Below are 13050 nucleotides of genomic sequence, written 5' to 3'. Positions count from 1 at the left end.
TTTATTTTTGCAAGATTCTGGCCGTAATGTAACACACTCTCCTGTATGGGAATTTACTGCCTGTACCAGCTAATGTGCTGTACCAGCTAAAAGTTGCTCATGTTTGCTGGACAAAACATGGTCTAACACAGTTCAGAAAGCAGAGGGGTTTGTTTTTAATCTCTTAGTTCAATGTTCTTTTTTAAATAGGGGTGAGCTTGCTTATTTTAGAAGAGAAAGAAAGAGAGGCCCAGGAAAAGTAGAAAATGTTACAATTTTTTTAAGGCACACATCATATAATCTGTCATTAAGAGATACAAGCAAAATATGTTACTGGTGTTTTTGGGGTTTTTTTACCCCCTAAACCACTGCAACAGCTTTGCTCATGCACTGGTAAGTAAGCAGTCCTCTGTTTATATATAAAAATATCTATGGTTTGTCCTTAAAGGAAGCTGATCTCTTATCTGGTGGAGCTTTGATTTATGTATGTAGTTCTGGCCTTTGGCATGTGTCAAGCTGTATTCCTCTTAATGCACGGAATAGACAGAATAAATACATGGAAATTAATTTAGAAAATACAATCATTTCAGTAACATTGGTTTAAAACCCAATTTCACATTTAGTGGAGAGGTTCTTTAACAGATGAAGACATGGATTTGTTACGAAAGTAGTGAGAGTCTAAAAATAAGTTGGAAAAATAAGTTCTGGTTCTCAAAAGAGTAGAAATAAAAGTTGCAATATGGTTTCAGTAGTAGATGTAAAAATATATAAGAAACATCTTCCCACTGCATGCAGTATTTAAATTAGAGTGTTTTGTGTGCTGCTGAATACAGGCAGAATGTGTGGGCTGGAATTTCATTTCAGATTTGCAATCAGTTCAGAATCCACAGTTCCCAATTTCTGCAGTGTGTGTTTTTTCTTTCAGGACACCTTGATTGCCATATCACATAGTCCATAATATTTCTGAAATATGTTTTTACAGCACAAACTGGTGATTATGAAACTTTACCAGTATAATCCATCATTGTTCTTGCCTGTGAACTATTGCATGCAGTAAGGTAGATACTGCATCAAAGCTGTTTTAACAAGTGAATTTCCTAATCTCCAGCACATGTTTCTGCAAGATATTTTTTAAATTACTGTAGCTGAGTCTGTTTTATGAGGCTTTTTATGAACTCTTTATAGTATTGTAATTTCCATAGGGTCTGATGTGTTAATAACAAGATTTAGGAAGGGAGGAATAACAAAGCTATTAAGCCCTTCATCTAGAGCTCATATTCTTCCACAGTAAAAAATTATCAGAACTGTTTTTTTTTTTTTTTTTTACATTGGTAAGTCTAATTCAAATGAGTTTGATGTTTAAGAAAACAGGAAGACAAAACAAAAGAAAAACTAAAAAAACCAAAACCAAACAAACAAAAAATCAAAAAATGCAAAAACCAACAACAAACCCACAAAACTAAAAAATACCCCCACAAAACAACAGATGGGTCCCTGGCATTTTTTTTCCCAGCAGTTTCTTCTTACATGAAAGACTTGTCATATGTATGACAGCTGGTCAGTTTGTGTCCTGAAAAGATTTCCTGTGTGTAGGGAAAAAGCTGATGATGGATGAGATGAGAGATTGCCTCTTTCCCTACTCCCCTGCATTCTATAAAAAGGAGGCACAGAAAATTTATTCTAATGCAGTGCTCTGTCACAGTTCTGGGTCTCCCAAAATTATGTATTAACCTATTTTTAAAATCTCATCATTTAACTTCAGTGTTGTTTCTTTTGTCTAGGAGATTACCAGTCTGCTTTTTCATTGAGTTAGTTTCAACATAATTTCATTCTACAGTTTATTTATGTAAGGACCTTACTAAAACTTTATATGGGCTGTCAGAGCTTTTGGTGGTACACTTCATCATATAAAGCACTTTGTCAAATGCCAGAAGAACAAAGAGGCAAAACAGAGTAATATGTAAGTATGGTCTTAGGAACGGGGGAGTAGGGATGCACTCTTCCTGTGCTGAATTTTCAAGGCAGCAGCAAGCAGGGGGGTGTGTGTATTTTCATCACTTGCTGTCTAGCAACAACAATGTAAGTTTTTGTGTTTTTTTTTTAAAGGAAATAAATGGTGTGTGTGGGAGGTCTTTAGATAATTGGACTTGCTCTCAGCAGCAGTATTAGTGTTAAAACATTACTATAAATCATTGGTATCAAATAGAATATATATTTTTAAATTTCTCCCTTTATTTTTTTCTTACAATTACTGCTTGGTTCTCATTTTGGCAACAGGCTGGGTCCTGACCTTCAGAGATGCCAGTTCTGAGTGCAGAGGTGCCTAGATGTAAACAGAAAACTGTGTGATATTTAAACAGTTGCTTGCTCTTACCTGCATAAGTATAGCATGGGGGTGAATTAAGTATGTTTATGGAAAAAAATCCGAGGGGTGGGCAGCTCAGCCCTTTGGAGTCTGGATGTCTCAGCATCAGAGTGTGTCTGTCTAATCACTCTGTCCTTGCTTTCAAGAGCAAGTCCCATGCTGCCCTTGCAGTGGAGCAGGGATGGGCACTGGCAGCTCCGTGGGAAGCTGCTTCCCAGGCATCAACCGGCAGCTGGGAACATCAGTGGCACAAGAGGTGGTGTCCTGTGTGCTCTGGAGCTCAGCTCTGCTCCACAGGCACTCAGCTCTGGTGCTGCACAGGGCTGCTCACTGGAGGTTTTCCAGTTTCAACGATGTGGATCTGTTAATTCTTATTGCAGATGGGAAAGAGGTCTGCCAGCTATTTAATAGAGATCTTTATTTCTGATAGGAGTATCTCCACCAAACAGGGTAGTCTTAGTGATGTGTATTTAAATTACACTTTCTGGAAGTTAGGGAGTTGCCACGGGTAAGTATGTGAACACTGTGTGTATTTTTCTGCCTCACTATGGAAGTCAGTACTGAATTACCATCAGTAACATTAAGTAGCATTTCATATTTGCTGTCCTCAATCCAGTCTTCAGCTTAATGTCCTAAAGCTGCAGATGCAGGGTTTCCAAAGTGTAGATCTTCCTGTTGAGAGTTCTGCTTTTTCACAAAGAACATCCTGGATCAAATTTTAATTTCAGCTCTAGGTTTCCCTCAATTCAAGAACATGAGGTGAATTGCCTGTGATGGAAATAAAGGGGACAGAAATAGACGTGCTTGTGCAAGCAGCAGTACCTTAACACTTTTTGGGGAAACACATGTCAAGTGCAGGTTGAGAAAGTCCAAAGGGAATTTCCCTCAGCGGTTAATAATCTGGATTTTTTGATGTAAAGAGTCCCTGCTATGACTAATTACAAACCTGAACCTCTGAGCATGCTGGATTCCAGTTCTTTATACTGAAACCTCTCTGAATGGGAGTTGCTTGTAGGCACAAAGAGGAACCTTGGCATTGTCAGCTGAAACAGATCTGAGCTTGTATATTAAGAATGTAAAAAAAAATCATTGAAGGAGGAGATTGCTTAAAGGCTATGTTTGGTAGGTGATACGAGGAGTTTGTCTTGAAATGAAATCCCTTGTGAATCCAGAGCAAACACATAATTAGCTGCAGCAGATGGTCAAGAAATGAGATTTTCTTAATTAATAATTTTGTGGCCATTGTAAAGGTTACAGATTGACATATTTGACTTGCCATTGTTTTTTTCAGAGATGGGCTAGTGCAGACAGCTGCAACAAGAGAGATACAGAAAAGGGTTGGTTCAAAGGCAAATACCCTTTTGGGAAGGGTTAGTAACAGATGAGTAGCAGTGATGGTGAGAACAAAAGCGTGATGAAGACCAGGAAATGGATCTTAGTCTTCTGCTACTACAGCACACCCCCCTGTGTCTTTGGAGGGTTGGTGAAGGTGATGCAAGAACTGGTGAAAGATTATTTCTGTTTGAACTTGGGTTTCTATTTCTCTGCATTCAGTATGTGGCTTAATATACTTGGATTTGCTCGAGTTTTTCCATGAACTTTGGAAATAATTCCTCAGAGCTGAGACAAAGCTTGAAGCCATATTGAGAAAGCTCTTTGGCTAACATGGAGAATACTTTCTTGATCACCTCAATATATTATTATCCACATCTGAGGGTGTTCTGAATCTTTGCTTCTTCACAAGGTAGTTAGTTATCTACATTACACTGCTTGTAAGTGTGGGGGACATAGTAGTTTGTTATCAACCATATTATGTAATTGAAGTGCTTGGTTAAAGCAAGAGGTTTGAGGGGAATAGTGTTGTGCAAATTATAACAGCTATAGTGGCTTCATGGGGAATCCAGCTCAGAAGCATAGGAGGCCTATGTACTCCTCCAGCATTTCTTTGGAAAACTAAATGAGCTTGCAGATTTTAATCGGACTTTCTGAGTAATTGCCCATGTCAGGAAACTGTTAGAGGGGAAGAGATAAGGTTCTGGTAAACAAGATTATTTGTTCAGGACTGTGCTGCAGTGCTGATGTATGGAGGAAGCTGTTCTTTGACCTAATAAATGGGAACATTTAATATTACTAAAATGAAGACACAGCTAGTGAAAGCTTACATGTAATTGTCAGACTCTTGATGTACTTCCTATGCAATTTATTTTTTTTTTAGTCTTTATTTAATTACCTTTGGTTTGTGGTTCTTTAAAGTTTTTCAAACTTTCCTGTATGTTTTTGTAAGTAACTTTGGTACTTGAAGTATTTATATGAGTAGTTGTTGGGTTTCCATGTTGTGTACTGCACATCTTCTATGTGCTTAGGAAAAAAAGTGAAAAATTGTTTTTATGAGACCAAAATCACACTTGTCAGGTGATGTTTTCAAATAACTCACCTCTGCTCTGCTTCTGCAATTTATAGACAGCAGAGCCTCACTTTCTATAAGTATCATAACAGTGGAAATAGGAGTTGTAACAGTGGATATTGTCTACTACCAGGCGAGATTAAACATTAAGGCTTACAACTGGTATTTCTTTGAGAATAACCACCATTATTTACTGCCCCTTCAGTTCATGGTTGATGACTTAAATCAGTTACTACACACTATGAGTTTAAATTCCTTGGGGACCCTGACTTTTTTTGGTCAAAATAAGAGGTACTTGATACTGCACAACTGCTTTGCGAAGCACAAGTTGTCAACCTGTGTCTTTATGATGTGCTTGTTGAGATTTGGGTGGAGGAGAAAGATGTAGGGATGAGGGGCTGCAATGAATGCAGGGAATCCTTACATTTTTTTAGCTATTGCTCAGGTACCACTCTTTGTGTGCTGATGCTTCACTGTCCTGGACTGTCTTGTGGGTTATGACAACAAAAAGCCCTCAAAGGGGAGGAGTAGGTGGCAGGCACCTTGACTTGCCTTCCATGGGGCCCTTGGTGAAGAGAGGGCAGAACACTGCAGCTGGGATGGGTGCCGTGGGGCTGGGTGGTCTGAATGAGTGCCAAGCACAAAGTTTTTGTCAGAAACATCTGCCTGCTTGGTAACACCATTATTTCTGCAAATAAGAATTGTCTACACTCGCATAAACAAATTATATTTGGGTCTGTCTGGTTGGTGTGTTTCTGCTATGGAAATTATTTCAGTTAGAGAGAAAATGTATCTCTGTATAAACCATTTTTAAATTAAGTTGTTGAGCTTGTACAATTCCTGATATGGACAAAACTGTACCCGTGTGAGATGCCTCCCATTCAGGCAAGAGCTGATGAACCACTCTGTGCTGGAACTGAGCTTTCACTCCTAAGATTACATTTAGGTCCCAAGATGTGATGGAGGGGATTTTGCAGGTGGGAGCAGTAGAGGGCATTGCTGGCAGCTGCAAGTCACCTAAAACTGGGCCAGGGCTAAATGGTACCAAGGATTTTGTAAGCTGTGTGTAAGGTGTCTCATTGCTCTGCATAAACATTGGTTGTTTGACATGAGTCCTGTTACCTCCTTGTTTCTTGCAGGTTTACCATGTGTCCTCTGACAGCTACGAGATTCAAAACCAGCACTATGGAAGGAGCTTGACAAAGGAAACAGTAAAGGATGGTAAGGGAATTTGTCAGAATTTGGTATTCTTGTATATTCTTTATTAATTTATCTTTCAATTTAAGGGACATTTCAGTTGAAGTAAATCCCTATGTTGTTCTGTATTAACAATAAATAAAAATGCTGCCATTGTACTGTTTGGTGGTGATAAGTATTTTAAATGAATTATTAAATAATGTCTGTTCATATGTCTGCCATTGAGGGACAAAGTCAAATGCACGCAGACATACACATAAACATGCTTCTCTCCAAAGCTGGCACTAACTTGTCAGCTGTCACATGATGAAGAGTTGCTTGAGCTTGTTTCTCCTTGGAGGATTGAATGGATCCCTGCCCAAAACTGTTGAGATACTTGCAAAAATGACTTGGGAGCAAGAACCAAGGAATCTGCTGTGTGAATGAAATATTGGTTAGTTAATTTATATTTCAAGACAAATAAATTTCAAGACAATTAAACATCTGCCCTTACACAGGTGAGGTGACTGCAGGTGTCAGAGCTTCTTGGTTTACTTCTGATACAATTAAAAATTGCCTGGAAGGAAACTATATGAATAGTGATTCTTCAAAGCAAGAACTGTTCTCGTCCTGAAAGAAATGAATAATGTTGCATTTCTTTTAAGTGCTGAAAAGAATCCCAGAATGTGTCTCTTTCTTGCAGGCATCTCCAAGTTTTTCTACAACGGATACTGCTTGAGAAAAGATGCAATAGCTGCCAGCATTCAGAAGATTGAAAAAATTTTGGAGTGGTTCGAGGGCCAGAGGCAACTCAACTTTTATGCAAGCTCATTACTCTTTGTTTATGAAGGCTCATGTCAGGCAACAACTGTGCACTTGGGTGATGTCACCTTGGCAGAGAGGAGAGGAGTGCCCAAAGGTCTGTTATCAGGTGGAGACATATTGGAATATAATAATAATATTCATGTGATAAGTTCTACAGAGAATGGAAAAATCGAGGCCTCTGTAAGTAAAGGCTTGTCCAAATTTTATGCACTTCACAAAAAGGCATACACTAAGAGGCACCACAGTCAACTCTCACTAAAAGTGGAACACTTGGAGCAAGACAATGTCTGGAAAAGCAGCACGTGCATTGCCCAGGAACACCTGAATGGAAACGTTTTACCCCGACTGGAAAAAGTTCTCTGTCACATGCCAGCAGACATCAAGGAAAGTGCAAACGTTGAAGTCAGAATGATAGATTTTGCTCATGTGTTTCCTAGCAACACAAAGGATCAGGGCTACATTTATGGTCTGAAAAATTTAATCACTGTACTTCAAAATATTTTGGATAACTAAATTCTTTGCTATGGTTTTTACTGGGGGCCAATGATAAAGAAGAGCAACAACATGAAGAATTTCTGCACTTGTAATGCTGTAAAACTGGGTTTGTATTGTTCTATATTTTATTTGTCTTTGTACTTTTGGTAGAAGGGTTTAACTTTTTATAATCTCACTCAGGAAAATAATTGATAGTTAATTAGGGAGCGTGAAAGGATGAAGATACTGGAGATTAAGCAGGACAGGTGAATTAGTAGGATGAAGTATATATGGTTGGCTTATATCCAAGGAATGCAGTTGTACAGTAAGCAAGGATTATGCTAGATCCCCTAATGACTTTAGCATAGGTAACATTTGCCCACTTAGCCTTGACACTGAGCCGTATCTCCATTAGCAGGTTTTTAGAAAATAGACTGAAAAATCTTTTCATGTGCAGGATTGATGTCCTCAGTACTGCCCTCTTGTGTTTACTGTGTTGAAATAACTGGAGTTTAGCCCTGCTTGGAGGGAAATCCCGTGTTGAGTTTGGAGCCTAACCTGGAAGCCAGTGTATCAAGAAGTGCTTTTCAGTGTCACAGGACTCTGTTCTCTCAGCCCTGGTGTGGGTGCTTCCCCTCGGGGTGGTTGTCCCTAGCCAGTGGTCTCCAGTGACAAACTGCAACCTAATTTGTGTTGAGGTGCTAAGAAAATGCTGGACTAAAATATTGTGACAGGCTTAAACTGCACAACTGCTGGAGAAACTGTGTGTTCCTAAGAAAAAGAATGCCAGCACGAAATGTTCCAGGAACTAATTTGGTTTAGCAGATAAAGTCAAATCTGTTAATCGAGTGTCTTACTTGACTAAGAGAAATGCCTCTCTCCTTTGTTTTGATGGCCCCTCTCCAAAAACGTAACTTTTAAAAGCAAACTAATTGAATGGGGAAACAAAGCATTTCAAGTAAACTTAGAGAGATTTCTTCTAGCTGTTTGCTGCTTGTAGTATTTCCAACAAGAGTTTCCAGGGAGCACTGACTGAAAACATGGAGCAATACAGGTGAGGGACCCTTTACTGCCAAGACCCAGTTCAACCCTGGAGCAACCAAGCGTCCCTCTGTCACAGTCAAGTTGTGGCTCTCTCTCCCTGGGCTAAAGCTGGCTATTTTAATTTTATTTTGTTTTTATTATTTTTATTTTAAATTTCTTATTTTTATTTTTGCTTTTTTAATTTTTATTTTTTATATTTATTTTTATTGTTAATTTTTATTTATTTTTTTTTAAATGATAGACGAGCAAGTTGTGTTATTTGAAAGTTGTCCCGATTCCTTTTTTTTTTTTTTTCCCCCCACAGGAGAATTTCAAGCTTTCATGTGGAATATTTGAGATCAGAATGATATATCTAAAGCATTTTTTGGTGTCTCTCTTCTGTGTGACTGTCCTGCCATGGCTATATAGTCAGCAATACAGAAAGTCGGGACAGAGAAGTTTTGCCATCTGTAGAGCAAGATTTTACTGCTTTGAGCCCCAGAAATAAAACCTCTTAGATTTGATTTGGTCATTGGAAGCATCTTGACACGTGGACAAAATGTGACCCTGTGGCCTTTTGCAGCTCTCTGTGTGATATTCTGCACTATGCACTCATTTGTTTACACATCTTTGCAAGTTCTTAATTTGACATCTGTTTCAGAAAGAGATCAATACTTTTTCAAACAAATGTTTTTTTTTAAATCAAGCTGAAATTTTAGCTCTGTGAAAACCTGAGTTAATTGGAAGAAACATGGTATTATGTGTAGAACTACATTATTTATCCTTTAGAGCTAATACATTCAAGAATAAAATCAATCTATTAATAACAATATTTTGGAAGCATGGAAAAAGACACAGGAGGGGCAGTATGATTTTGTTGAAAATTTTATGCAAATTGTGGTGAAGGCTGAGGGGAAAATACCAGAAGGAGAAAGTATTCTTTTTTACCTGATATTTCTGTTGTACCATACAGTTAGTAAATAACTCCCAACTCTCTGTGAACTAATTCAAGCCATATTTTAAGAAGAATTTGTGTTTGGTTTTGGGTTTTTTTTGCTTTGCTGTTGGTTTCTCTGATATGATTTTTGTTGTTCTGTCCCATAAATAGTCACACTAGAGTAGTTTAGATTGGTAGTGGCCTTGTAGGATAAATTCACAATATTTTATAGGAGATATGAGGGGAAACATTCATCTTGAGTTTTTCCCCTCTGTAATTCATCTCTTCTGGATTTAATCCATTTTGTGCTGGAGAAATCAGACCACCTGCCTCAAAGAAGTCAGTTATTGGAAAGTGATCTGTGTGCTCTTAGTATAAGTGCATCTCCTGTCTCTGCTTTAAGATAAATGTCTTCAGTGTTTGAATGCTCTTTAAGTATTGATTGTTGTGTTGACTATGGCAGTGTTTGTAATGCACTTGGAATATTGTTAAACTGTCAGAATATTTTTAATTAAAAAAAAATAAATAATTTTATCATGTTTTTTCTAACCAGTAGTTATTATGGATGTATTTCTGCTAATTTAAAATGTAGCTTGAGAGATAATATTTTTCATTGGAAATAGTGTAAATAAAGCTTGCTGTAGAGGTGTTTTGGCATAGTACCAGATGTGAATTTATACCTACAAGGGTGTTATGTTCACATTGTTCTTGCACATTTTAGGTTTGGTGTTTGTAATGTCTTGTATCTGATCAGATTGTTTTCAATTATAGTTGGAGATGTATTCACAGAAATCATTAAACAGATTAAAAAATTAATTGGAAAATGGAGAGGGAGACACTGGTCACTAGATCTGTCCCCCTCCTGGTGATGACTCTTTCATTCTTTGGATGCAGTGTTCAGGACTGGTGACAGTTCTGTAGAAATATTTACAGAAATTATAATAAGGGTTATAAGTATTTCTGTCCCATAAAAAAAAAGCTGAAAGAAGGTTCCTTCCCCAGACTGGTGTGGTGTATCTGAACACTGTTGTACTTGATGAAACCTCTCTGGTTTGATTTTAAGCAATAAGAATTTGGTTTAGCATAACTGATTGTCAAAAGGGAAGATTCATGGAACAGTTGTCATTCATGTACTCTAAGAATATCCTTTTCTGAAGACTTCCTACCTAGGTGATTGTGAGAACTGCGTATAAGCTTACCTAATGAGAGGTTGAATTGTATAAAGTTTTATAAAAAAGCTTTTACATATATGGTATTTTTGGATAGGGGTGGAATTTGTTGCATAAATTACGTTAGAAATGATTATACCACTATGAGATGTTTAAAATATTTTAATCAAACAATTTTATGAACTAAACCAGAGATTCTGTGTGTAGATGTGGCTCCCATGAAACTTGGAACTGTTTTCCATAGTCAGACCTTTCTGCATTGTCAGACCCTTCTTGCCCATAACCACACAGTTTCATGGAGAATTTTTAAGCTTTATTAGGAAATCACTAATTCCCTTTAGTTTGATAAAGAGAGTAAGTTCTTGAAATAATTCTTGAATTCATGTGGGATTTTAAGTAATGTTAGTGTACTGTAGAGCCCCAGTAAAGCTTCCTCACCTGCAGAGAGCTCCTGCTGATCCAAATCTGGATTATGTGGTCTTTAAAATGAGCCTTTTCACATTTAACAGAAGCAGTGAAGTGCTGGCTGTGTCAGTGTGAGGATGGAGACTCATTCACATCTGCTGTTTGAAGTTGTGATAAGTTGTTCATCCTCCCTCTCTTTTTTTTTTTTCTTTTTTTCCTTTTTTTAATTTTCCTCCAAGAAAGCTTTCCTCCTCAGTGCCTTCTTTGCCCCTTGCCACTGCTAACCTTCTGTAGCATCGTTGTGGAATTTTTATTTACAAAAAAACTTAAACCCTGTAACTGCTCTTAAAGTGCAGTTGTTAAAAAACACCATCAAAATGCCTCAAGTACTTTGGGAAATGCAGTTTCCCTTTTGCACCCTTTCCATGACAGAGTAGGAGTGGAATCATAGCTGAGACTGGGTTGTAGGTTTTATGAAACATCCTTATCTTTGTTTTGAAGAGGACCTTTTGGGGGCAAGGTGAGTGACAGCCAAACTGCAGGAAGTTTACTCACTGCAGTTAATGTTGGGGCTTTGTTTCAAGAACAGGGGGGAGTGGGAAGCAGTGGAAGTTGTTAAGGAGCCCAGAGCAAGACATCTGGTAGTTCTGCAGTGCAGGTAATGGCTACAGGTAGGATCCAAAGGCTTCAAGTGTCTGGCAGGGACTTGTGGGATGTTACCTGGGGAGTACCTTCCTCTCCATGGTCATAGGCCAAATACTGCCACATTGCCAGGTTTATGGCAACCTATAAATGGAAGCTACAGAGAAGGTTGTCATCCAAAGGATAAATGTGTTTGAAAGGGGGAAAAAATGAGGAAAAAGCTCATGATTGCACAGCAGAAAACACTTCAGGAAATACCTTTTACTGTAGTCTTGTGTAGTGGAGATTGGCCCCATGTATCTGGAGTTGAGTTTGTTTGTTACGACATTCAGCAGCAAATGGAACAAAGGTACTTTAAAAACACCTTAGTTTGAATCTTGTGCTTAAAAGTTATTTTATTTTTTAGAAAAAGTGACCTATGAAGAAACTTCCAAATATGATGTGTGTTGCACCTGGCTAGAAATGAAACTAGAGTGCACTAAGGCACTTTAATACCCTGGGAATTTTACTGGAAGATAAATGAAAGCATGTGAAATTGCACCTGATGTTGTTAATTGTTTTTAAAATTCTCCATTACTTATGCTTGGTGGATGAATGTATCTGGTCTGGCTGGTCTCATTTTCTTTGATTCAAGTGTCTAAAGCTGTCATCTTCCTAACTTGTATGTGTAGTTTCACTTGCTATTTTTTGCCATTATTGGACTGCAGGGGGTATTGTTAATATTACATGTGTTTATTTTATAGAACATTGTACTATGCTATCTACCAACTTTTGTAACTTAATAATTAAGTGATATTTAGGGTAATTCTAATTGCTGTATATTTGGCAAATTATTAAAATTTTCTGCAAGTGACTTGTGAATATAATTGGTTTATTTTAAATACAGGAAGATTGTGGAGAAAAAGTTTTCTTGAATATAAATAATACCTGCACTGATTAACCTCTCCTCCTTTATTCTCTTTTCCATGCTCTCTATACTAAGTGTTTACCTTGGATTTACCAGTTTTGCTCTACCACTGTGTTATTATCATGGCATCCTTCACCATTGTTTGCTGGGAATATCTGCCTTGGTATTTAAGAGTCCCCTTTATGAAATGGAAAAAAAAACCAGCTCCACGCACACAAAAAAAACCAACCCAGAACTTTTTTTTTTTGAACAAAAGTTGTTGCTTAGCTTTGTTTCATCTGAATTATTAGTCAGTGTTGTATTTGATCTCCATAGCAGTATACCACTGTCTTCCTGAAAACCATCTTCCCTGCTAGGAAGTGCTTTTTCTGAATGAAAATAAGATTTGAAAAGACAAAGCTGACCCCTTGAGAAACAAGAGAAAAAAAAAGGAAAAAAAAATAAAAAAGAAGGGTGTGTGTTATAATAAATTTGGGACAGTTTAGGCCTTGATAAGCAGCTAGGAAATGACAGCGTTACTTCAGAATAATTGAAACTCAAAGTTATCTTTAATGTTTGATTAAAGGTGTTAAAGCTGACTTGATTTTTTTTCCTTGTCCTTTCAGAAAAGGGTGAGTAGTTGGGCAGTAAGAGGAAGGTGGAGATGAAAATGTGGAAAAGCTACACTTTTCCTTTGTGCTCTGGGTTGTAAAGCAGAATTCTTCAAGTTTCCTCAAAAAGAACATAATCTGAGCTGTGTATGAA

General features: G+C 37.6%; 1 protein-coding gene across 2 annotated transcripts in view; it reads left to right on the top strand.

Moving 5' to 3' along the window:
- IPMK (inositol polyphosphate multikinase) overlaps positions 1 to 12252 on the top strand; it is a 41277-nt gene extending 29025 nt beyond the window's left edge. Inside the window, exons 5-7 of one of the 2 annotated variants that reach the window (XR_011726801.1) lie at positions 5888 to 5969; positions 6628 to 7350; positions 8572 to 12252. Coding sequence is in view for 1 of the 2 variants with exons in the window: in XM_071748910.1 (XP_071605011.1) it covers positions 5888 to 5969; positions 6628 to 7262 (717 nt within the window). In the remaining variant the exon portion in view is untranslated. Of the gene's footprint in view, positions 1 to 5887; positions 5970 to 6627 lie in introns of both variants that reach the window. The other variant, XM_071748910.1, reaches the window with a different exon arrangement.
- The last annotated feature ends 798 nt before the right edge of the window (positions 12253 to 13050 follow it).

The sequence above is a fragment of the Heliangelus exortis genome, chromosome 7 (genome assembly GCF_036169615.1).
Source record: "Heliangelus exortis chromosome 7, bHelExo1.hap1, whole genome shotgun sequence".
Classification (NCBI taxonomy): domain Eukaryota; kingdom Metazoa; phylum Chordata; class Aves; order Apodiformes; family Trochilidae; genus Heliangelus; species Heliangelus exortis.
This window is presented reverse-complemented; position numbering and strand designations above follow the sequence as displayed.